The sequence below is a fragment of the Cyprinus carpio genome, chromosome A3 (assembly GCF_018340385.1).
Source record: "Cyprinus carpio isolate SPL01 chromosome A3, ASM1834038v1, whole genome shotgun sequence".
NCBI classification, from domain to species: domain Eukaryota; kingdom Metazoa; phylum Chordata; class Actinopteri; order Cypriniformes; family Cyprinidae; genus Cyprinus; species Cyprinus carpio.
The window spans coordinates 22,357,903-22,382,899 of NC_056574.1; the positions used below are offsets into that span (position 1 = coordinate 22,357,903).

Here is a 24,997-nt window from a genome sequence, read left to right on the forward strand (position 1 = left end):
AAAAAACTAAATATCTTTAACAACTGGTTACAAAGGGATTTGACTTTGTTTGGGAGAGAGAGTTTTGCTTTCCAAAGCTGAGGGTCTTTCCAGATTTGTTTACCCAGCTCTCTCCCTTTACGTCAGTGATAAAACTTCCAAAGAAATTAATAAAACCTTTCTCGACTTTATTTGGAAAAATAAACCTTGCAAGTTAAAAAAGGACATTATATCAGGTAAAAGAGTTGATGGTGGCTTAGAGATGTTAGATTTTTTTATTTTATCAATACTTTTAAGCTTAATTGGTTAAGAAACTGTCAAAGAAATGAAAATTCATTATGGTTCTTTATTCCTCAGTCCATCTGCCTGGGAAATTACCAATTAATCTATCCAAATTTTACCAGCTAGTGTTATTAGCTTGGAAAATTGGTTTCCATCACAATTTTTCTCCACACAAAATACTTCTCTGGAACAATTGTCTTATTACCTCTAGGAATAAATCTTTATTTTTACGCAAATGGTTTGAAAAAAAAAAAATATTTTGTCATGGATTTGTTTGATGAAAATGGAAATGTTTTGTCTTATGAAGATTTAATGTTTATTTACAATTTCCCCATTCCATTTAAAGAGTTTCAGCAAGTTGTTAAAGCTATTCCCAATGGGTTAAAACATCTGATGAAAAGTCACCTTACTTTTGGAAGTAGCAAAAGGAAACTTCCTGAGTTAATAGTTGAAGGTATCAAACTATTTTCTCATTCCTGTAAGAATAAAAATATCAGATTAATTTTTCAATCCAAACATAAAATTTCTCCTAGAGGGAATTTTTTTGGAATGCACAAATCGCTGATATTCATTGGAAAGAAGCATGGTTAAATCCAAATAAATTTTGTATGCTAAAAAAAGTTAAAGAGGTACACTTTAAAATACTTCACAAAATCTACCCATGTAAAGCTTTGTTATCAAAATTCATGGACATTGACAACAAATGTATTTTTTGTACTGTACATGAGGAAGACTTGGCTCATTTGTTTTACAATTGTGATGCATCTTTAAAATTTTGGTCTGACGTTAGTTCTTTTCTTTTTGCCCCAAGAAAGGTGAATTATAAATTATCTCTAAAAGATGTTATATGTTCTTTCACACACAGAAGCAAAATGTTTGAATATGTGGTGAGCTTTTACATCTTGCATGGTAAATATTACATCCATAAACAAAAATTAGCAAAATGCATACCTAAATGTAATTTATTCTTAATAGAGATGGAATCGCTAAAGAAATCGTTAAATTTAATTAAAAATAAAAAGAATGAAATTTTGTTAAAATTTATGGAGAAATTCTTGATACTGTGATGAACATTGTGTTCACTAAATTATATGTATATTGAATGTCTAATTAGGAAAAACGAGGAAATATTTTTTTTTTCTTTTTTTGTTATGACTTGTCAATTTGTCTAAAGGTGTGATATTCGCCTTGTGAAACATTGCAGTTGTATGTTGAGTTGCTGGATTTAATGTTTTTGAGTTCATTTATCTAAAATAAAGAAAAAACACACACAGACAGACAGAAATGAATCTCAGGGATTCAAGATTTGAGTCTTGTTTAAACAAACATGACTCAGCGGTCAAGTGAAATAATTTAAAGACACGGTTCTTTCACTATTTATTTAGTAGGTTAAACCCAGGAACAATTCTGGTTGAAAAACACGTGTAGTTTAGTAGTTGTATTGCAAGAGGACAGCGAGCATAAACAATAGGCCTACATACAAATCTAAATGGATAATATAGCCTAGAAAGCACATAAAGAGCACTCCCTTTATAATCACACACACAAAAAAGCTGTTCCTTGTTTTATTTCATCGCGATCTCAGGAAGTTTTGTTATAATGAGAGGATTCTTGGAAAACCCAGCAGTGGACTCTGGTGTTTTGAGACTGCGGTGAGTGGACGCACAGTTAAACGCCTCTGATTGGCAAATTGCGTTCAAGAAATCAACAGATATGGCTGTGATTGGCTACATTGCTCAACGCTTCAGAAAACAATGCGTAAATTAACCTCTTGACGCAGAGCGCAAACACAAATATTAACTGGATAGTTTACCAGATCTGTTTCGCCAATATGATAGTGAATACAGAATATCTTGAGTTTTGCACGGGATCGGCGCCTATGACCGCGAGCGTTCAGTCAAGTAAATCCACTCAGACATGCCTCTTTCAGAAATGCAAGATGTTAGAAATGCACACTGTCACGGCCTTTGCGGTTTTTAAAATCATATTTTATTGCTGATTTATTATTTGCATACATTAATGACATATCACGTCCAACAAGAAACATCTCTCACTAATCACAGTGGAACACATAAGACAGTTTGTGTATAGTGTCCTTCCTGGACCAGGCTTTCGATGCCAGTGTAAATCCATGCCAGTCAATAACCCTTTTGTGTAAAAAAAAAAAAAAATGTACATTGATAAACATCTGTGTAAACAAATGCTGATGTTCGGGTAATAGCAAGTTATTTTTATTCCTCTTGGTTTCATCTAAGCGCAGTGTTATCATGAAAAAGTCACATTTCTGAGCTGAAAACTTGAACCAAAGGAATAAAGTTGCAAAGGTGTTTGATTTGTCCCTCTTTCCGTCCGTTCTAACACCTCTGCTCTAACAGCATTTCTTCCCCTTCTTCCTCCTTTCTCGGTCCCTGTGGGAATTTATATGGACAGTGTCCTTTTCTCTCTCCCGCTCTCTTTCTGCTCGACTCTGGCTCTGTTTCTTCGCCCGAAGGACCATGTGGGTGAAAGCCATGAACATCTGCAAACAGAACAGAATACAAGCCATAAAATTTTACATCAAAATTATTAAATGTTACTTGTAACACATCAGAGTGGACTGACAAAATGTATTTTCTTAATTAGATGAAAGATACATAGTCCATTATTCCATTCAAGCCAACATCAAAATGAAATATTTAGGATTTTTAATGAATTTGAGTTGAAATGGAAAAAACTTAAATATTGAGGATATTTAAATTGATGTGGGTTTAAAAGAACAAACTTAAATAAATACTGAGGACTTTTAAATTAATTTGGGCTAAAATAAACAAATATTGAGGATTTTTGAAAGAATTTGGCCTTAAAAGAAGAAACTTGAGGATTTTTTAAAAATTAATTTAGGCTTAAATTAACTTGAATATTGATGTTTTAGAATTAATTTAAGTTTAAGTTAACTAAAAAAAGTTTTTTTTTAGTTAGTTTTAGATCCAAGTTGTTTCGTCTCCAAATCTTGATTTCTTAGATATATAGATGGCATCTCAGTCACAACTCCATTTTGCCTGTTTAACCGATGCATGCATTAAATTGCAAATTCTCTGAATACATATCACGGCAAAAACAAACAAAACACCTCACCTCCTCTACATTAATATTCTCTTTAGCACTCGTCTCAAACAACCTCACATTAACTGACTCTCCAAACCGCTGAGCATCTTGAGTGTCCACACGCTTTTTAACAGGATCATCATTCTTGTTTCCAACTGTTAGGGATCAAAGTGGAAAAAAATATTAAATGTTCACCTTTGATACATACAACAAACTCAGAATATACAACCAAAACATCTCTTTTCATATCACAATGCAACTTAAGTAAATAAAATGTATATATATAAAAAAATTCAAAAAACAAACCTAAAATTTTGCAGACGTTGTCACAGTTCTGTGATATCTCATTTAACCATCTTTTCACATTGACAAACGATTCAGGGTTTGTGACATCGTAAACAATGATGACACCATGAGTGTTTCTGTAATACCTAGAGGATTACAGCAAACGTGTGAGAGGAAGACTGTCAGAGATTACAAGATTGGTCAAACAGAGTCTTTAATAAACGGTTAGACTGGAGCAAGGCTTACGTCGAGGTGATGGTTCTGAACCGTTCCTGCCCTGCAGTGTCCCAGATCTGGAGTTTAACTCTTTCTCCATCAATCTCTACCGTGCGGATCTTGAAGTCAACTCCAATAGTAGTTATGTAACTGCCTGTGAAGAGTGCAGAAGCATGTTTTTATAACTAGTTATAACAATTGAACTTCTTTAACACATTTAAGCAAATGTACACTCTCACTCTGTCTTGCTTTGCTCGGTCTTGGACTTGAGAACACAGTGAATTAGATCATGTATTTACAGACCATTTGCCTCAGTCTTTCTCACACAAACACACACTTTGTGCCAAACAGACTCACCAGAAAATGAGTTGTCTGCGAATCGTAGGAGCAAGCTGCTTTTCCCAACATCTGCAACAGAGTCAGAGCAACATCTGTTAAATGTTCAGTACATATATGTTTTTAATTAAACATGATAGTATTTCTTTTTTAAAACAAGATTATAATAATAATTAGATATTATTTGTATTAAGTTAGCCTTGAACACGTAAAAATAGAATGTGGACTATAAATAAAAATGTAAAAACATCACTACAATAAATAAAAATAAGTGCAACAGCATAGTGTTTGTAATATAATAGCTCTAGCCCACCTCTACCATGCAACTTAATCTTAACATGTTCTTTTGTCACAAAGGCCACAATACTCAAGAGGTTTAAAACAACCAGAATCCTACCCAAAACCAGTCTTTACAGAGACAAATGCTACTAGCTGAACAGTTACAGAGTGTAAGTGGCCACAATGGACTAAATGAGGCAGCTGTGGTTAACTTAATGCCACAGTTAAATTACAAACATGATGAACTGTGAGATAGCATCACTGATATTTGCTTACAAACAATGGGTTCTATAATATGAAATTGGGATGTATAAATAAGATTGTTAAAAAAGGCATGAAATTGGAAGTTCACCCTATTTGTTTTTAAAAATGCATGTTATTGATCTTACTATGAACAATTCATCCATTTATATGTATTATTTTTTTTCTGTTTATGACATTGTAATGTTTAATCTAAACGTCATAACTGGATCTTCCAGTGAAATTACACAATTCTCCAATCAATCTAGGAAAAACTAGTTTCACAGACAAAAACACTGAGCCAACATTCATCACGGTACGCATCCCACCCAAGTGCATACTGGTGAACTGATCCAGTAACTCAGTTCACTGAAGGGATAAGCACTGACATTACACACTTACACAAAGTAGTTTCACTTCAGCTTTCCAGTAAAATTGTGAAACTGCACAACAATGTTTCAGTAAATGCACCAACATCCTGAGCATTCTTAGTGGACAGGGTGCTTGAAAAATAATTAGGCTTAATCACTTATTTTATGCCATATATTAATGATTCTCTAATGGGGACTACAAAAAGAGAAAGATAAAAAGCTACACAGCTGAGTCAGTAAGAAGACATAATTTGTTAGCATATGTATGAAAAACAGAAAAATACTGACTGGAGTCACCAATGATGAGCAACTTGAAGAGATGATGGTAGTCTTTTCCCGCCATTCTCCTGTCCAAAATGTGTCCTCATTAAACAAGTTTAACAGTTTTCAAGTCCTCTTTTAATTTCCCTGTGTCTTAAAGTATCAGGTTGTTTAGTGCAGAGGGTTTTGGGTGAAATACCGTGAGCATCCTGTGATTGTCTTTCCAGTTTTCCTCAAAATTCAAGCACAAAATGATGCATCAGTTCGATTTCAGTACATTTTGATTCATGAATCGTGATTCTGCATTGTCTGTAACACGTTTTTACTCGCAGTGCAATATTCTTAGCTCATCTTAAAAACTTTAAATTTCCAGTGATATTTCCATTGCTTTTGTCCACATTAGGGATCTACGGTTAAAATCTGCGTGAAATTTACTCTTCGTCGCCTCGCCCTCAAGTGCAAACACATTACCACATTGTTGGGTGAAGTATCAAATGACTCAGATTACAAAGCAAACGGTTCTTTAATCGCTGACAATGCTCATAATGCAGAGCAGAGGAACCAAGTCATCCGGAAAACAGGGCAGTTTGTTTGAGATCCAAGTTGTTTCGACTCCAAATCTTGATTTCCTAGATATATAGATGGCATCTCAGTCACAACAACTCCATTCTGCGTGTTTAACCGATGCATGCAGGGACTGGTAGCTTCCCACACTTTGAAAGATCACTGCTACTCCAAAACACTGTAGGAATGCAGCTTCAAGCCGGAAGTGAGAAAGTCCCTGTCGGTCCCCTAATCCTGAGAAGAAGAAAAAAAAGTAGTAAGGGACAGGTATTAAGCATCTTGTTCAAATTTAGACATACTGCCCCCTTTACCCAGAACAGCAGCTGTGGCACTAAATTTAGCTTCTCCCACTCTGACAGACAATTGACACCCTTTCTGACACAGGTCGAAACCACATGCACCAGCTTTACGCTTGACTTTATGTACAGAGATCAGAATAAATGGCCACACACATATCGCACCTTACAACTGAAACCAAAACAGTGGACAGAATCATTAAAAGCCCACAAGCAACTAGCGGCTGAATCGAGACAAAGCTGGAGATTCAGTAAACTGCCAAAAATGTTCCATGAAAACAGGAAGGGACATGTTTTTCCAGAGCTGCCGTTGCGAGGAGGGCACAAGTTTCTTATTAAAACACAACAGTTCTGGTCTAAAATGAGGCAGCGGGTTAAACACCAACGTCCTGCAGACACGCGATCATTTTAACACAAAAAAAGTGTAAAAGAAGTGAAACTGACACACCTAGGCTGAGGTCCGCTTATCAGGCAATATTATTTTCGGTGCCAACACAGCCAAATTCCTGAATACAAACATGCCAGAATTAAAAGCAAAACTATTTGGCGCTCTAACTGTGTGTTACAACTCGATTTAACAGTCAATTCAAGGGAAAATAACAGTAAAGGAGAATCATTCGTAGAGCCAGAACCACTTTATTGTATAAGATTATCATAAACAGACGGTCCTTCTGAGATAAGCGTCCTTGCGTCTTTATAATATGAAAAATACAACAGTCACGCGCATTATCCGTAAAAACTCAGACATGTGTAGCGATTTAACACCTGTTAAAAACATGCAATCCTACCAAACCTCGAGCTGAACGCTCAAGTTGAAGTTCCGTCTCTTTGAATCGCTTGATCAAACTTGTGTCCATTCCTCAACTCCTCCGTTGTAATTTATTCAGTTGTTTTGGAAATGCAGCTAGGCTAGCTACTTAACTAGCCGCAGATGCTCCAAGATAACAGGATCAAACTCGGATCTAAAGAAGAGCTCACCAAAAACACTTTAAACCACGTATTCCGAGCAGGCTGGGGGAAATCACGGAAGACTTTGCGTAGGTTCCCGCTGGGGTGGTCGGTCAGTGTCGGGTTGGTCCTGCAGGCAGTACCGGGATCCGGTGTAAGGGGGAGTTCGGACAGTGTCCCAGCGGCCGCAGAGATCAGGTCCGCCCATCTGAGGCCGACGCACCTGAATGTTGAGTCACTCTCATCCTCATCATGTGCCCGAGTTTCTCGGTCTCCTCCTCACGCCACTCCTGTGACTGCCTCCGCTATTCTGTGTCAACAGACCCACTGATGATGACATTCCAGCCACACATCTGAACCTGTAAACTTGCCTACAGAAACATGTCCTTAATACGTTGATTAAGAAATAAAAAAAAATGTTGTATATATAGGCAGCCCAATATGTTCTGAGACTTAGTCTTGTTTTCAATCTAAAATAGCGTAAACTTATCCTTAAATGTTTAAAAATGAACTCACTAATTGTAAATAATACAAAAAAAGTTTTACGTGTAAATAAATTAAGTGTTTCTGTTAAATGTTTAAAATGATTAGCACATATATGAAATTAAGATAACAGTTGTATTGTCAGCCTAATAAAACCCATTTTTAATGGAGCGGGTCGCCTCGTGCGGGTTGCCATTTTGACCACGTGACCAACTGAATATGCATTTCTGTAACCATGTTTTGACCATTTTCACAGACTGGGATAGTAGTTTATACACATTAATTCACGTTGTAAATCTCTTTTTTGTTTAAAAAAAATGTACGTGTAATACTATACTTTGTGTATTTTACTATAGTGTTACACAGAAATCGACCAAGTACACCTTCAAAGGCCTTGTTAGGGTACAATGCATGATTCAAATGTAAAGCTAACACACATTGAAAAAAAAAACAGCAAACAATGACCCCAAAAAAAACAAGTTTATTATAAAAATACATTGTTAAATTGCATTCTAGCAAAACATAATTCTAGAATTTGCCACAGATTTCAATTCAAATTCAAACAAATGTTGGCGTGTGCTCAAAATGACAGAGAAAAGGCTCTGTAACTGAAGTTGGTGAACACATCAATTTGGTGACTGCTGCCCCCTACTGTCATAACCTGAAAGATGAATATTGGGCAAATGGTAAAAATTGGGTAAATACAATTATTCCATTCACAAGTCTTCACTTTCCACACACAGAGCCAATGGAGATACATTTTATAGATATTGCCACAATTTGTAGCATCTGTTAAAACAAAAAAAAAAAAATCTGGCAAGGTGTAAAACAGGTGCACCTACCCTATGTTCAGTGTTTTTGAGATTCAGAGCCAGTGTGTTGAGTGAGGAAGGGGTGCAGGGAATCTGAGCTTTCACTGTCCCTCCGTGTAAACAGTGGGACACATGCGGACCCTCACCTACTGACATGATCTAAGCACAACCACAACATAATATATTATAAAGAAATAAATAACTACATAAATATATATATATAACATTATAAATTCAGCTTTTTTTTGTTTTTCCGTCACATTAAATTGACAACTAGTGCTTCTCACCAGGTCCTGGTAAAAGACAGCTTCCCTTTGACAGCCGGGCAACGGGAAGACAGAGGTGGGGGACATGGAACGGAGGTGCCATAATGAGAGTGATGGGCCTCCACCACAGAGCTGGAGAGGAAATAGATAACATTTTATAACAATAGGGGCATTTTGCCATATTAACATACATAGAGGGGCATTCTAGATGAGCAGTAGTCCATTACAGCCATGCAGATATTAACTGAGGTATTTAAAAACAAGCATGTCAATACATACGCAGAAAACATGAGATAAACAAGAACAAATAAAGACAATAGCTTCACTGTCCCTGCCAACTACAAGTCCATCTTACCATCCAATCAGAGTCCGTAGCAAGACAGCTAATCCACTTCCCAAACTGGGGGCGAGCGCATTCCTGACCCACCATTCCAGAGCAAGTTTGAAAGTGAGAGAGTGGGATTTCAGTGCTGTATTGTTTTTTCTTTGAGGCATGAATGCATAGTTTTAGCTGATTGTTTATTCTTTATCACAAGTACAGGAGTGTTTTACCTCGTATTTGAAAACTTCAATACAGTGAACTGGGCGATTTGTCCGTGCGTCTGATGGAGGAAGTATATACTTTTATTACATGTTTCTCTATTCCTGGCTTCCTTTTCCTCAAAGAGTAAGGGTAATAGAAACAGTGCAGTGTCATTCACTGACCCCATATCCTCACGGCACCATCCTCACCACCAGAGAGGATCTCCTCTTCCCTTTCTTTAAAGCACAGGCAGTGGATGTAGTCAGTGTGGCCCTTCAGTACAGACTACAGAGCAAACAACACAAAGGGAAGAAATATTAAGAGGAACCTACTGTGTTGCAATTTATTTATTTACAAAGCTGAACATACAGCTCACTAGGGGGCCAAGACATAATAAATTACATTATATTAAATAACAATTAAATGATATATACATATTTTTTTAAATTTATTTTTCAGTGCAGCATACAGCCTTTGCACAAAATAGTGACCACTTTTGCGTGCAATTTGCCCCCTCAAAAACAAAAGCAACTAAAAAAAAAAAAAATATTTTCAAAAACTTATATTTTTTAAAAAAAAAAAAATTTTAAATCCTTAAAAATGTAAACTTCTGAATTCAAATTAAGTTTAGGGTGTTACAAAAAAGTCTGCAGTTACTATCTCTATATTTGGAAAACGTCTAATCATTTAAACATTTTTGTTAGATATTTATTTTATTATACTTCCTTAGGAACACTTTTTTTAAGCTATCATCTAAGCAAAACTGCAAAAGGGAAATTCATAGCCTGTATTGGGGGGCCTTCAAAATATTGTCCCTGGAGATACAACGATGTAGTCTAACTGACCTTAAAGATACCAGTCTCCATGTCCATGATGTGAATATTATTGTCACCTCCTCCAACTATCAAGCTGTTGTCCTGAAAAAAAGATTTATTTTTATTTTTTTAAAAACAAGCATTAAATTGATAAACTTAGACATACACTAATATAATTTAATTAATTAATAATCTCATTTAAATAGAACCGTTTATTACAGATAACTACAAAACATGGTTCCTTAAGGAAAAGCATGTATTAGAAATAACCAACACGAGTAGGTTAAATACAAACCTTTGGGTTAATGATCATTGCATTGATCTCTGGTATTTCAAGACTAGTCCTGTATGGAGTGAGAGATTGCACAAACATTTGAAATCACATTCAGGTAGTTCCCACAATAATGAAAGTCATAAAACCAAATGAACTATCACTATCTTGAGTCGCTCACTCATAACTGGGTTTCCTTGTCCATGCCGCTTTGGTGCTCTGTGGAGACAAAAATATATGACATATGCTTTTTTTTTCCCTTCTGTTTTTACCATATCCATATGTACAAAGCACAACTATGAAAAGGAATATACATTTTCCCCAACCACAAAAAATACTTAAACATTTACTGAACAACTGATTCTTACTTTTTTGATGAGCTCTGCCCAACTCCAGGCACTGATCTCTCCGTTCCCAGCACTCAGGAGATGAGTGTCCGTGGAGAGAAGAGAGAACACAGGACCATCATGAGCTGAAACAATTAAAAAAGCCCTTTCATTTGTCATTGTTGCAATACTGGATACTGTAATGTTTGTTAGTTGGATAGTCTAGGATACATGTTGTAAAGGTAAAATTATCCGTGAAAAGTTCAATCTCAGTCTAACCAGTGAAGTTAAGGATGGGCTTCTGGCTCGCTTCTGATGCATCTGGACTCAGTGCAGCTGAAAGACTGTAAGAACAAGAATAAGAACAAGAACACTTCAACATCAACACGCAATATACAGGTGCATCTCAATAAATTAGAATGTTGTGGAAAAGTTCATTTATTTCAGTAATTCAACACAAATTGTGAAACTTGTGTATTAAATAAATTCAGTACACACAGACTGAAGTAGTTTAAGTCTTTGGTTCTTTTAATTATGATGATTTTGGCTCACATTTAACAAAAACCCACCAAATCACTATCTCAAAAAATTAGAATACTTCATAAGACCAATAAAAAAAAAAAAAAAAACATTTTTAGTGAATTGTTGGCCTTCTGGAAAGTATGTTCATTTACTGTACATGTACTCAATACTTGGTAGGGGCTCCTTTTGCTTTAATTACTGCCTCATTTCGGCGTGGCATGGAGGTGATCAGTTTGTGGCACTGCTGAGGTGGTATGGAAGCCCAGGTTTCTTTGACAGTGGCCTTCAGCTCATCTGCATCTTTTGGTCTCTTGTTTCTCATTTTCCTCTTTACAATACCCCACAGATTCTCTCTGGGGTTCAGGTCTGGTGAGTTTGCTGGCCAGTCAAGCACACCAACACCGTGGTCATTTAACCAACTTTTGGTGCTTTTGGCAGTGTGGGCAGGTGCCAAATCCTTCTTGAAAATGAAATCAGCATCTTCAAAAAGCTGGTCAGCAGAAGGAAGCATGAAGCGCTCCAAAAAAAAATTTCTTGGTAAACAGGTCTAGTGACTTTGGTTTTCAAAAAACACAGTGGACCAACACCAGCAGATGACATTGCACCACAAATCATCACAGATTGTGGAAACTTAACTGGACTTCAAGCAACTTCAAGCTATGAGCTTCTCCACCCTTCCTCCAGACTCTAGGACATTGGTTTCCAAAAGAAATACAAAACTTGCTCTCATCTGAAAAGAGGACTTTGGAGCACTGGGCAACAGTCCAGTTCTTCTTCTCCTTAGCCCAGGTAAGACACCTGAGGAGTGACTTAACAAGAGGAATATGACAACTTTAGCCAAATTCCTTGACACGTCTGTGTGTGGTGGCTCTTAATGCCTTGACCCCAGCCTCAGTCCATTCCTTGTGAAGTTCACTCAAATTCTTGAATTGATTTTGCTTGACAATTCCCATAACAATGAAGTTCTCTCGGTTGGTTGTACATCTTTTTCTTCCACACTTTTTTCCTTCCACTCAACTTTCTGTTAACATGCTTGGATACAGCACTCTATGAACAGCCAGCTTCTTTGGCAATGAATGTTTGTGGCTTACCCTCCTTGTGAAGGGTGTTAATGACTGTCTTCTGGACAACCGTCAGGTCAGCAGTCTACCCCATGATTGTGTAGCCTAGTGAACCAAACTGAGAGACCGTTTTGAAGGCTCAAAAAAAGCTGATTGGCATGTCACCATATTCTAATTTGTTGAGACAGTGAATTGTTTTTTTGTTTTTTAATGTGAGCCAAAATCATCACAATTAAAAGAACCAAAGACTTAAATTACTTCAGTCTGTGTGCATTGAATTTATTTAATACACAAGTTTCACAATTTGTGTTGAATTACTGAAATAAATGAACTTTTCCATGACATTCTAATTTATTGAGATGCACCTGTATAATATATATATATATATAGAGAGAGAGAGAGAGAGAGAGAGAGAGAGAGAGAAGATGCTTACACACGTACATCAACAAACAATAGGGACCGGCTGTCTTACAACGCAGCCTAAACTGCAGGATTAAACTGATCTCTTACCTGAACACCGCGATCTCTCCATAGTTATTACCCGCTGCAAGGAAACGACCGCAGGGAGAGAAACTCTGAGAGAACACGGACATATGCAGGAGCTGGAGAGAGATAAACATGTGTCACGAACACGATTACCAATAATTTATACATTTCTACGTGCATAAATATAATTGTTGGCATATAAAAATGTATGAGCCATCTGTTAAAATTGCTTAGAGTCAATGATTACACTGCAGGCTGAACCATGTTTCCCATTTAAAATTTTGTGCTTGCTAATAACTTGAATAAGATCCTGATCGTATTATTTACCTCAACTGGACCCATGTTCCTGGAGTTTATTAAGCTGTAAATTTAACTTGACAAATCCTCGGTCGATTTTCATACAAAGCGCTGCTCCTTCAAACAGCGTCGCGTAATTATGACGCATTATTCAGCCTGCCTCCACAGACCAGCCCGCTTTAACAGTTACCCTGGTAGATAGTTTCCGCCTCAGGTAATTAGAGGTATTACGACTGTAAAACTATACAAGAATATGCCAAAAATATTATACTAATCTTTAGAAATAATTTATTTTTGATGAAAGTAGGTTTTTAATATATATAGCTTTAATTTAACCTGAAGTAAATGTTTAAATGTTAAAAGAACTGAACTACAGGCCATAAGCAACTTTAATGCTACTGGCGATATAGTTTATGTATATATATAAAAACAAACACCCGTTTATCTGACCAAGAAGAAAAAGTACCCCCCCCCCATTTAAAAATGACTTCAGTTTTAAAGAATATAGTAACTTCAGTGTGAATAGTTTCCAATGTGCCGTGTATTTAGCCTCAGCTTGTCCTTCAGCACCATAAACTAAATATTCAGACAAGAAGATTCTACTGCCATTTTATTATTCATAATAATATTTTCCCCACAAATAAACAAAAAGGAACAGACTCTGTTTACATATGCAGGAAAAGAATACAGTCCATTCTGATCACCAAATTACAGACATTCATCTACATTCAGAACAATGTAGCAGACAGAAAACCACTGGACGTGTGTTATATTTTGTGTGTGTGTGAATGTTATGTATACAAACGGTGTCCAGCATCTGTTGGCACAGAGCAATAGTTGTTGAGCTTCAGTGTCTCAGCTGGCCTCGCTTTAAACATTAATTACATCATAATAAAAGTAATAATAAATCTTCCCTTTTGGAATGAGTTACAAAGAACCATGTTTTTAGAGACCTTCCTTTACTAATGGTGAAAATATCACCATCACAACTAGTCACATGTTTAGTCTCATCCATAGTGTGATACGGAGATGATTCACAGTCCAGCGAGGGTCAGGTAAGAGAGTCCAGAAAACAAAAAAAAAAACACTTATTTCCTCCGTCGACTGTCTGGAGATCTGCTTCTCGACTTCCTGCTTGCACTGCTGATGGAAAACAGAGATTAAGATCAATATCAGAGAACAGTGAGTTGAAAGCAATAGTAAAAATCTGTAGATCTGTACAGAACTGACCGCTGAGAGGGCAGAGAATGTGCAGGTCTTCGTTGCCTTGCTGGAGGAGAGTAACTGAGTGACCTAGAGTCTCTCAGCGAGTCTGCTGGCACTCTCTTGGGCCGTGGTGGACTGCAGAGTTCAAAAGAAATGATTGAGACAGTGTTTTAGAGTACAGCCACAAAATGGGATACAATCTGATTTCCCCAATGATAATGTTTTTTAGAATTGAGTTATCTGGCATTATAAGTCACCTTTATTCTTATAATCTGGCATTAAACTACTGATTAAATTAACTACTGGCAGAAGTTGAAAAAGGATTCATTATTACCTATTAATTTAATACTTATTCATTATTCATAGAATTTTTTCTGTTAAAAGTTTCAATTGCGACTTACAGTAAATGCAATTTTTGTTTTACAGCTCCAGGTTTGCTGGAGGCCGGACAATTGAACCAAAACTCTGTAATTATACATCAATACAACTATAAAAAGGACGATTTTTACTAAATAAACAAAATAGGAAATATTACTGTTGTAATATCACTGTAAAATAAAAATAGTATAAAAAAAAATAATAATTGTATTCATTGGTGTCTTGATTTCAAAATTTTTGAAATGTTAAACTGTTGAGATTTTATTTTGGCGGCAAACCACAGAGAGCACTTAAAGCTTCTCTTCTGTTGATAACAGACAGTTCATAAGCGCTCCTCATTGTGAGTTTGGAAAGATGGTCCATGTTGTGTTCCCAAACACACACGTTATAAGTGAACCAGAATCAGAGTAGATGCAGAAAGGAAGATGCAGATTTTGTGTGTAGCAGAATTTCCTGTGAAGTTCACAGTGTAAACCAAGCCACTCTTAGATGGTGAAATCACTGGAGTATGAGCTGCTTTCGTGTAAAAGAACACAGTGTTTCAATTTGAAACACAGTGCATATGGATTTCTTTAATTAAATCAAAATCTATGTGATTTGGCATATGCCATTTTCAGTTATTTGGATAATTCAGCAGCCTAAAATTGAAGGCGAAAGATCGTTGGTTCATGCGTGTAAACCTTTAATTCAAAATTTGAATTAAATGCAGTGGAAAATCCACTATTTTTTTTTTTTGTGGAGTAGGAATAAATCAAGAATATAAAAAAAACAAACCTTTTCGTCTTATCTTCTTGTTCACTTTCTGATGAGGAGGATGACGATGAAGAAGCTCTGTTTTTCGCCATCTTGCCAGCATCTCTATTTGTATTTGCTTTAACACCCCTGGAAAAACAAACATTTAAATGAAGGGTACCATCGATTAAACTGAACTGGATAAATGCAAAATAATTTGGCACTTACCCTTTTGCTTTCTCTGCCTCAGAGTCTGAGCTGTCTGATGATGAGGATGAAGATGAGGAAGAGGATGACGATGAGGAAGATGAAGAACTCGAGCTGCTCCTCTTCTGCTTCTGCTGTTGGCCAGAGCTCTCCTTCTCTGGTTTCCCATTCATGGAAGTCTTTCCTATCGTTGATGGTTCGAGGTTCCGCACATGGACAGGTGATGGGGCCTGGCCTCTTGATCGGTCACCAGGTGGATCCCTGCTTGGTGACTGGTTGGTCACTGGTGATCTAAAATAGGCAGGAAGTTCACGGGAGCGAGAGCGATGATGCGGTTGGTTGGATGAGAGATGTGTCTCTTTAGGAGGGGAGGGAGACAGATGTTTCGAGTTCCTTTCTGGTTGCTTATTTTTTGTCTGTTCATCAGTTTCCCTTGATCTGTCTTTATCTGCATCTGTCAACTTTATACCCTTCATCTGTCTTTGAGGAGAGGGTGAGTTTGAAGAGGATGAACTGGAGGAAGAGGATGATGATGAAGAGCGGCGTGGAGGAGTGGGATCTTTGGGTGGCACCCTCGTTCTCTGTTCTCGGCCTCGTTCTCGATCTCTATCTTTCTCCTGTTCACGCTGTCTCTCTCGCTCTCGATTCCTCCTCCTCTCCTGCTCTCTCTCTCTTTCTCTTGATAGTGAACGACTTCTGCGCCGACGTACAGGAGAGGGTGAATGACGATACCTAGGTGTAAAGAGAGAAAATCTTTGTAATAACCGCAATAATTTTATTATAAACTTTAATTAATATTATAATATTAATTATAATTATATTATAATTACAGTGTATACTACTCAAATTAAGTAACTCAGTAAACCACTAGTGACAATTTATTCAATAGTGTAGCTCCAAAACTCTAATGGATGCACCCAAATAACAAAACATTTTTATATATGGTCAGTAAAGTGTTTTTTTTTTTTCTTTAAGGAAATTAATACTTTTGTCCAGCAAAAGTGGCAGTAAAGACATTTATAATGTTACAAAAGATTTCTATTAAGTAAATGCTGTTAATTGGAAATCTCTATTTTTCAAAGAATTTTTTTTTTATCATGGTTTCCCCAAAAATATTAAGGAGCACAACTGTTTTCAACATAGACAGTCATAAGAAATATTTCTTAAATCACCAAATCAGCATATTAGAATGATTACTGAGAGATCATGTGATCCTTGAAATGGGTCTTTATCAAACAAATGCAGCCTCGGTAGTCATTGAATTAACATATAGGTCATAAAAAAAAAATGCAAAAGAGATTTGAAATAGCTTAAAGGGTTAGGCTAGTTCACCCAAAAATGAAATGCTGTCATTAATTCCTCATCCTCATGTCGTTCCAAACCCATAAGACCTTCGATCATCTTCGGAACACAAATTAAGATTTTTTTGATGAAATCTGAGAGCTTTCTGACCCTCCATAGACAGCAACGCAACTGACACGTTCAAAGCCCAGAAGAGTAGTGAGGCCACGTTCAAATAGTCCATGTCACATCAGTGGTACAAACTTAATTTTATGAAGCTTTGAGAATACTTTTTCTTCTCTTCCAGTTAGTCTCTGACACCATTCATGGGAGTACCACGCATGCGTGTGGTGCTGCTGATGCAGGAGCCGGCATTCTGTCATAGAACCCGGATGCACCACGCCTTGTTTACAAGCAGAGGAATACACACGCATGGGCCGTGATACTCTCTTGAATGCATGTGTAAGACACAAAAGGGAAGAAATTGAATAAGTCATTATTTTCTTTGGGCTCGTAGCTTCGTTAAATTACGACTGGACCACTGATGTCACATGGACTATGTTAAGGTGGCCTCACTACCCTTCTGGGCCTTGAATGTGTCAGTTGCGCTGCTGTCTATAGATGGTCAGAAAGCTCTCAGATTTCATCAAAAATATCTTAATTTGTGTTCCAAAGATGAACAAAACAGGTTTGGAACGTCATGAGGTTGAGTAATTAATGAATGCAATTAATTTTAATTTTTTGGCTGAACTATCCCCTTAAGCATGTCACTAGCAAGTAGGGATGGGTATAGTCTACATTTGATCGATACTGATACCGATACGATACTGCTTATCAATACCGGTACTTATCAATACTGTTATCGATACTATTTGGTGCAAAAAGATATGATGTGAAAAGATATTTTAATTTTAGCAACTGTATTAAAGTTCTTCAACCAAGTGCAGCAAGTTATTTTTCTCTGTGTTTTATTTTATTAACATTAAATGAATAGTTCACCCAAAAATGAAAATTGCATCATCATTTACTCACTATCAAGTTGTTTTAAACCTGAATAAGTTTCTTTCTTCTGTTGAACATAAAAGTTATTTTGAAGAATGTGGGAAACCAAACAGCTGCTGGTCCCCAGTAACTTCCATATTTTTTTCCTACTATCAAAGTCAATGGGGACCAGCAGTTACCCACATTCTTCAATTGACAGTGAGTAAATAATGACAGAATTTAAATTTTTGGGTGAACAATCCCTTTAATGACAATCGGCAGCATGTTTAGTACTGTCCCTTTAAGAGCTACAAGTAGTTGAGTGTAACTCTACCGCTGAATTAACATTTAATATGAATGTGTCTCATGAGTTGCAGTTGGAGTTGGAGCCGGGAGACATAATACAGCACATTGCTTGAGGTAAATGTTGTGCAAGTAAATGTTTCATTATATTACTAGTGTTGGCTCCTTTGTTCACGATTACACTACTGCATATATTGCATCTGACACTGGTGTCGCTTAGTTTTGTAACATGAGCCCACACTTTCGAACTTTTCACTCTTTCAGCGATGACTGATTGCACACAAACACACAGCACATGTGCATGGATATCACATGCTCGTCGAGCAAACGTCGGCCACATCATTCAGTGAAGGAAAATGACAAGCAGCAGCTTCTAATTTGTTGTTAACATTGAAGTATATGGAAATAAAATAACACAAGTATCGATAACAATATCGTTTGTCCCAAAGCTTATCGTTAGTCTGGTATTGACCCAATTACATACCGGTCCAAAAAACATACCGATTCTCAGTACCCATCCCTACTGGCAAAACCCCATTTCCACAGATTGTCTACTGCAAAGTTTAGCTTTCCAAAAAACTGTGGTACTCTGACTAACCTGTAAGGAGGACTTCGTCTTCTGGGACTCCTAGATGTGCTGCTCCTTGTTCTCCTCTGCCTGGAATGCTCTCGATCTCTGTCCGCTGGCCTTGCCCTGAATCGGTCCCTCTCTCGCTCTCTTAGGCGTTCCCGGCTGCGGTCCCGTCGGGAAGGGGATGAGTTTCGTGAAGGCGATTGTCTCCTCACTCCTCGTCTCGGACTGGGAGAATGTGAGCATTGTGGGTCCTGGTACTGTCGTGGTGGAGTGCGTTTCGGGGAAGGCCGAGAAGCCATCTGTTTGACTTGTGGCACGTCGTTTCTTCCCTTTCCCCTCGGAGACAAAGGTGACGCGTCTTTCTTTTGGTCACTCTGTCGATCTCTTCCTCTGCCAAGTGAGGGATGTGAAGACTCTCGTTCCATCTCTGATGGGGTATATCGCTCGCCTCCTTGATCTCTGCTTTGAGGTTTGGTTTCTTCTGAGGGTGTGTACCTGTCCCCAATTGGGGCTCCTCTGTTCCGGCCTCTTTGAGGGGGCGAAGGAGGTGGGCTTGAACTCTCAGTGGGAGTGTACCTCTCTTTTCCACGTTCCCGGTCTTTGGCTCCTGTGGAAGGAGACGAGGAGAGACCAGGCCTCCGCTCTCTGTCCATGTCTCGCTGTCTCTTATCAACATCGTCCCTTTTTCTTTGCGACTCAGGAGGTGAGCTCTGTCTTTGTGTGGGAGGGTACGTCTTTCTGCCGTCATCACTCTCTCCATCCCTTCCTCGGTTCTCCTTCTCTCGGCGTGCAATAGCCTGAGCTATGACAGCATTAGGAACTGATCTACCAGCAGCACTGCTATCTTTTGAACTTTTCTTCTCCTTCATTTCATCTTCCGAGGATGAAGATTAAAAAAAACAAGAACAAAAACAACAATACAAATACAAACTTTCACTTCCAACATCCCTTCTGCCTCTACTTCAGCCTCTACAACCACAAACATATTTAATACTGCTGCTGCTGCTGCTCACAGCTTTCACTTTGTCTTTCTTCCCGGGCTTTTCCTTTTGTATCCGTTTCTCCTCCTGGTCTTGAGGACTCTTCTCCGGTCTCTTGTCCTCCTCCATTCTCCTGTCTTTCTTGGCCACCTCTTGCTCCATCTCACTTCCTCTTGCACCTCGCCTGTCCTCAGGCTGGCCACTAGAGGAGGCCTTCCTGTCTGATCGAGACACTTCTTCTCTTCTGGAGCGGTTTCTCTCCTTTTCTCTGTCACTCTCTCTGGCTTTTCTCAGAGCCTCTTCTTTCATCTCCTCCTCCCTCCTTCTGTCCTTCTCTCGCTGTTCTTCTCGTTCCTTCTCCTGTTCACGATCTCGTTCTTTTTGCCTTCCATTTGCGTAAGGTGAATGCTTAGCAGGAGACATGGAGTCATTAGACCGGTTTCTGTCTTCCTCCTTTCCTTTATCACTCTCCCGTCCTCTGTCATCTTTTCTACTAGATGGGATTGAATCTCTATCGCTATTCCTCTGTCTGTCTCTCGCTCTGTCCCCATGTCTCTCCTTTTCTCTGTCCCTGGGGGAAACTGTTCTCTCTTTCTCTCCACTGTTTCCTCTTCTTGTTCTGTCTTTACGTGGTGAAGGAGACTGGGATGAGGATGAGTCATGTCTTCTTTGACCTGTGTTCTTTCTCTCATCGTCCCCTCGGTTCTTATCTTTCTGCTGCTTAGGAGACGGAGAGCGAGACAAAGAGTTGTGTCTTTTCCACTGAGAGGGTTTCTCTTTCTCTTCGCTCCGCTGTCGCCGGTCTCGCTGCTGCTTGCGTGGTGGAGATGGTGAAGAGCCATGTCTTCTTGTCTGAGGGGGTTTCTCTCTCTCTTCACTCCGTGGTCGTCTGTCCCGCTGCTGCTTTGGTGGTGGAGATGGCGATGAGGAGTCCTGTCGTCTTCTCTGAGGTTTTTCTTGCACTTCTCTCTCACGTTCTCTGCCTTTGTCTCTTCTGCTGTGCTCAGGCGTTCTTGAGCGTCTTGGTGACCTCTAAAAGTGGGGAAAAGAGGTGCAAAACCACATTTTCAAGATCAACTAGTCAGAGGGTTGTCTGAACAAGTGCTTGACTAGTCTGGCTCAAGGTAGGCCTGTATAACTAGGCTAGGCATCAGGAGTTTACATGACAAGTTTTTGCATTCAATGCAGGGGTCTTGAGGTGCATATTTTATTAAAACTCAATGTTTGTTGTGGTAAGGCGCTCAAAAAACAATGTAAACACAGAAACTAAGGCCAAAGACACCATCTGAAAGTGTTCAGCTGTGATTTACTGTGGATGTTGTTTAGAATAGAATACATACTAATAATATATTTACTTATATATATATTATTTACTTAAAAATATAAAGAACATATATACGAACAGAAGTAAACTCACTAATCAAATACAAAGAATAAGTTAGATTAAATAATTACAGTGTGCATATGCCTCTATGACTTCCAAAACAACACACTACCTCTCTGACTTCAATCCTTTTTGGACTTTCCTCACTACGGCCACAAAGCCTTCTGTCAGGGGTTCTCCCTTTCCTCCCCTCATCTTGACGAGGATCTGATTTATGCTGCGGTTTCCCTCTTTGAGGGGATAGGCTGAAAACAAAAAAACATGCATATATATTTACATGAACTTTCACACATTTTTTGAAAAAGTACACCATTTCAAACACTGAGCAAGCACTTAAATTTGATGTATTTTAGAACAATTTTAAATAAACTGATTTTACAGAAGAAATTTTGTTTATAGGGTGGAAAAAGTTCTTGCAATTGCTATCAGAAAATGCTCAAGTCAACTCAATGTAATGAGTAAAATCTGAGGGCACACTATAATATGACAAAAAGTCACGTAGCGTGCACATGTAATGATACCTGCGAGCTGGGCTGGAGGATGCACTCTGGCGTTTTCGGCTCTTACTGGGAGGTGGAGTTTCATTGTCACTCCGTTTTCTCTTTCTTTTGGTTGTTTCTCTGTCATCTGATGAACTGTTGTAAAACAAATGATAACATTTAAATATATAGTACATACAGTTATCAAAGGTAACTTACAGTGATGAGAAGAAAACCCACCTCTCTGTGTCACTCTTCACTGATTCCTCCCTGAAAGCAAAAGTAATTTAAGTTAAGTCATTTAAAAAAAAAAATTATGCAGAATCATTTAAATTCTTGAGGATTTTTAATGCTAAAACATTTTTTTGGACACATAAAAGCAATTTTTCTACATGATACGTTAAAAAAAAAAAACATATTTCAAAGGAAATTTATCCAGGTCTAAAAATATATATTAAAATGTTGCTAACTTAGCAATTAATAAAATAATTGAAATTAGGTGTCAAATATGCTCACAATTATTAAATGAAGAATATTTTTTCTCAAAATGACAGCTGTAGTGTGTGAAGTGTATTAGACTATTATTATTTTTTTTACTTGATGGTTCATGAAAATGCAAATAATGTCAAGCAATGTAATTTGAAAAACATTTACAAATGTAAAATATTCCCTTTTACATTCATTTTATTTATTTTTAATGGTTCACATATTCCAGAGTGACTCAACTTATAAATTAATTGAATAAAATATATTTAGGTGCATTAATTTTACCCAATTATCACATCTTAGCCCAGTCTCCCCTATTAAGTAACAGAATTTTGTAATTTAAGGGCATTAAATGAAACCTTTTCTTTTTCTTCTTCTTGTCCTTTTTCTTCTCTCGTCGAGGAGAGGGTGAGGGGCTCTCAGAGCTGTTACAAGAGAGAAAATGTATTCATTAATATATTATTCTTTTTAAACTCATGCTTAAAGTGTTCTAAATTACTTCTCCATTCTCCAGTTTACCTTCCTCTGCTTTTGTTTTTCTTTTTCTTCTTCTTCTGGCTCTTTTTTCGCTCAGGAGATGAATCTGAGTTTTCAGACTCAATAATCCTGAAATGAAATGATGAGAGAAAGGCTGAACAGAAAGTAAGTACTCAGATAAGATACAACACGTGAAAGTTTGGACTTCTGAACGATACAGTACGTTTTCGCAGTACATCAAGCTCTTTTATCTCAAAAGATAAAGGAAAAAGTGATTCCTCATGATAAGACCCCTTTAATCTCCCCTCCGTCTACTCACTGGTACTTCTGCTGCTGCTTCTCTCTTTCCAGCCTCTCCTGCTCCCTCTTCTCCTTCTCTCGCTCCTTCCGGTCAGGATGAAAGGATGAGCCGTCAACGTAGTCAGAGCGGATACCGAAAGCTTCTCTCAGACGGTCATTTTTTTGCTGGTTAGCAGCTGCCAGTGCATGAGTCTCAGTCACACTGTGAGAAAGACCAAAACATGGATGAAAAAAAAACTATTAACAATGCACAGAAAAGGCCATTAAAAGCCTTAATTTCTGTTTGAATGATCTGAAGTAATACTCACGCTGGCCTCTCTGTTGGAGGAGGGGCAGGTTCTTGTCTTTCTTGAAGCATCAAGCGGAAGGTGTTGACCTTCTCTTCAATCTCCTCTGCAGAGTACCTTTCACACAGGATGACTTGGTCAGAGTCCGCTCTTAATATCTACTTCTTGTGACAGCAAAGCTGACTTTTCAGCAACCATTACGTCCGTCTTCAGTGTCAGAAATCATTTTCTAATATGCTGATCTGATGCTCAAGAAACATTACTATTCTTTATATTTCCTCTCATCTTACCCCTGCTCCTCCATCATGTCCTGCAGCTCGGCACATTTCACCTCCAGCTGTCTCTTCCTCTGGTGCTCTAGGATATCAGCGTTAGGCTGTCTGTTCAGCTGGCTCTCCAGTCTCTCTCGGTCTTTCTCATCCCGCTCTCCTCCGCGCTCGTCCCTGTTCCTCTTCACGCGTACGCTGGACAGGTTCCGCTGAACGTAGCCATTCGTGCCACTGCCTCGCGGCGTGGTCAAACCGATACCGTTATACATCTCTGCCCTGAGAGGCCAGGCACAACATGAGAACTCATGAGTAAGCACTGAATTGAACAACTTTGCATATCACATTCCTACTTTTTAAGTGTCCGGGGATAAAAGCAATTGCTACATAAATAATGTGAGTAAATGAGTGCTATATATATATATATATATATATATATATATATATATATATATATATATATATATATATATATAGTTTCCACAAAATGGAACATATTCAAAGAATGTTTCAAAAATGATTAACATTTTTACAGTTGTTTTCTGAGCTGTTCTGTCATCATTTCTTCATTGATATTACTATATATACGACAATAAAATAAATCATATTTAAAATATGCTTGATACAAATATTTGTTACAGTATTTAAGAGTAAAAATATCTTTTCATGACACTATTGTGATTGTACAGTGGTGATATTTGGTCCATCATATATAGAGGCGAATTTACGCAACCCTAAAATGCCCAGAATTGCAAATTTGCGACATTTTCCCACGCATATATTTTAAAGAAAAACAGCGTAGGATTATTATTCGCTGCAAGTCTAGGGCTGTTAATAATTACAAAGGTCATTTACCAAGGCTGTATTGTATAATGTTTAAACGTGCTCAAGTTATGAAAATGAATCCCAGAAAGTTATTGGGGATCCCACAATCTATTAAGCAACCTACCTAGACACCATTAAAGTCGTGGTAAACCCTCCAAACATCCCATATTATTCCTAACATGCTGTCTAGGTAGGCTATTTGCTGTATTTTCATACACGGATAGTATATATCGCGCGAACAAGATAAAGAACACAAGTCTTAAACCAACAACAGGCCGAGGCCTTCTGTGCCGCTAATGCTTCCTCCACACCACAACCCGTTGATTCTTTTCATTTTTAGTGTTTGTGTAATACACACTAAATACCCTCAGTGTTTACTTGTATAACAGAATTTGAGTTGTTTCAGCGCGCTAACTTTGTCCCGTATGCTAACAGGCTCGCTCCAGTCCACAGTAACTTACAGCATGCTAACTGCTCACTGAGCTTCTGTAACGTGTGTGCTACGTACCTCTGGGGTCCCGCGCAGGGAGAGAACAACAGTAGAACCGTGACAGGCCAAAAACCGAACAACTGTGGCACGACAAGCGGAAACCCAGCGATTCTATATCAAATAATCCTTGTAAAATAAAAACGATGTACGCAACGTTGGCTAGGATGAACAGGTTACGCTCACTTGGACGTCATCGTGACGACCTCGCGATAATGTTCGGGGAATGACTGTGGACTACATTTCCCACATTCCCGTTCACTCGCTGTCTTCTTCTTCTTCTTCTTCTTCTTCTTCTTCTTCTTCTTCTTCTTCTTCTTCTTCTTCTTTTGTGTTTCTTGGCGGTTAGCCAATGGAGTGT

The 24,997-nt window shown here is 38.0% G+C and overlaps 3 protein-coding genes across 5 annotated transcripts; all 3 read right to left on the reverse strand.

Moving 5' to 3' along the window:
* Window positions 1-2,227: 2,227 nt before the first annotated feature.
* Window positions 2,228-7,585, reverse strand: LOC109058511 (ras-related protein Rab-35-like). 3 transcript variants are annotated; one of them, XM_019075709.2, is made up of 7 exons: window positions 7,172-7,585; window positions 5,361-6,131; window positions 4,204-4,254; window positions 3,877-4,000; window positions 3,652-3,776; window positions 3,376-3,500; window positions 2,228-2,779 (listed from the first exon to the last, which is right to left on the reverse strand). In XM_019075709.2, exons 2-7 carry the CDS (start codon window positions 5,413-5,415, stop codon window positions 2,630-2,632), a joined length of 630 nt encoding a protein of 209 aa, XP_018931254.1. In that variant the 5' UTR covers window positions 5,416-6,131; window positions 7,172-7,585; the 3' UTR covers window positions 2,228-2,629. The 3 variants fall into 3 exon arrangements, with proteins under 3 accessions (XP_018931254.1, XP_018931260.1, XP_042580030.1); XM_019075715.2 differs by lacking the exon at window positions 7,172-7,585 and adding an exon at window positions 6,982-7,161; XM_042724096.1 differs by lacking the exon at window positions 7,172-7,585 and adding an exon at window positions 6,642-6,674.
* A 500-nt stretch (window positions 7,586-8,085) lies between these two features.
* Window positions 8,086-13,192, reverse strand: LOC109058533 (THO complex subunit 6 homolog). The gene is made up of 13 exons (XM_042723981.1): window positions 13,034-13,192; window positions 12,731-12,822; window positions 10,917-10,981; window positions 10,680-10,783; window positions 10,493-10,530; window positions 10,336-10,384; window positions 10,071-10,142; window positions 9,408-9,510; window positions 9,255-9,304; window positions 9,058-9,120; window positions 8,724-8,834; window positions 8,467-8,595; window positions 8,086-8,285 (listed from the first exon to the last, which is right to left on the reverse strand). Exons 1-13 carry the CDS (start codon window positions 13,046-13,048, stop codon window positions 8,205-8,207), a joined length of 972 nt encoding a protein of 323 aa, XP_042579915.1. The 5' UTR covers window positions 13,049-13,192; the 3' UTR covers window positions 8,086-8,204.
* A 404-nt stretch (window positions 13,193-13,596) lies between these two features.
* On the reverse strand, window positions 13,597-24,890 carry LOC109054825 (serine/arginine repetitive matrix protein 2-like). The gene is given in 14 exon segments (XM_042723862.1): window positions 13,597-14,146; window positions 14,234-14,344; window positions 15,362-15,469; window positions 15,548-16,258; window positions 18,690-20,677; window positions 21,142-21,274; window positions 21,551-21,664; window positions 21,749-21,778; window positions 22,354-22,419; window positions 22,514-22,600; window positions 22,791-22,973; window positions 23,080-23,175; window positions 23,349-23,603; window positions 24,658-24,890. Coding segments are annotated over 13 exon segments (3,930 nt in total). The 5' UTR covers window positions 23,597-23,603; window positions 24,658-24,890; the 3' UTR covers window positions 13,597-14,091.
* Between the last annotated feature and the right edge of the window lie 107 nt (window positions 24,891-24,997).

Coding starts and splice junctions, on each gene's coding strand:
- LOC109058533 (XM_042723981.1), bottom strand. Junction 9,121..9,254: donor TTGAAGTTTTCAAATACGAG/GTAAAACACTCC, acceptor ATGGTGGGTCAG/GAATGCGCTCGCCCCCAGTT. Junction 8,835..9,057: donor CTACGGACTCTGATTGGATG/GTAAGATGGACT, acceptor TTTCCTCTCCAG/CTCTGTGGTGGAGGCCCATC.
- LOC109058511 (XM_019075709.2), bottom strand. CDS start 5,415: ATGGCGGGAAAAGACTACCATCATCTCTTCAAGTTGCTCATCATTGGT. Junction 4,255..5,360: donor GCTCATCATTGGTGACTCCA/GTCAGTATTTTT, acceptor ACTCTGTTGCAG/ATGTTGGGAAAAGCAGCTTG. Junction 3,501..3,651: donor CAACGTCTGCAAAATTTTAG/GTTTGTTTTTTG, acceptor GATCCCTAACAG/TTGGAAACAAGAATGATGAT.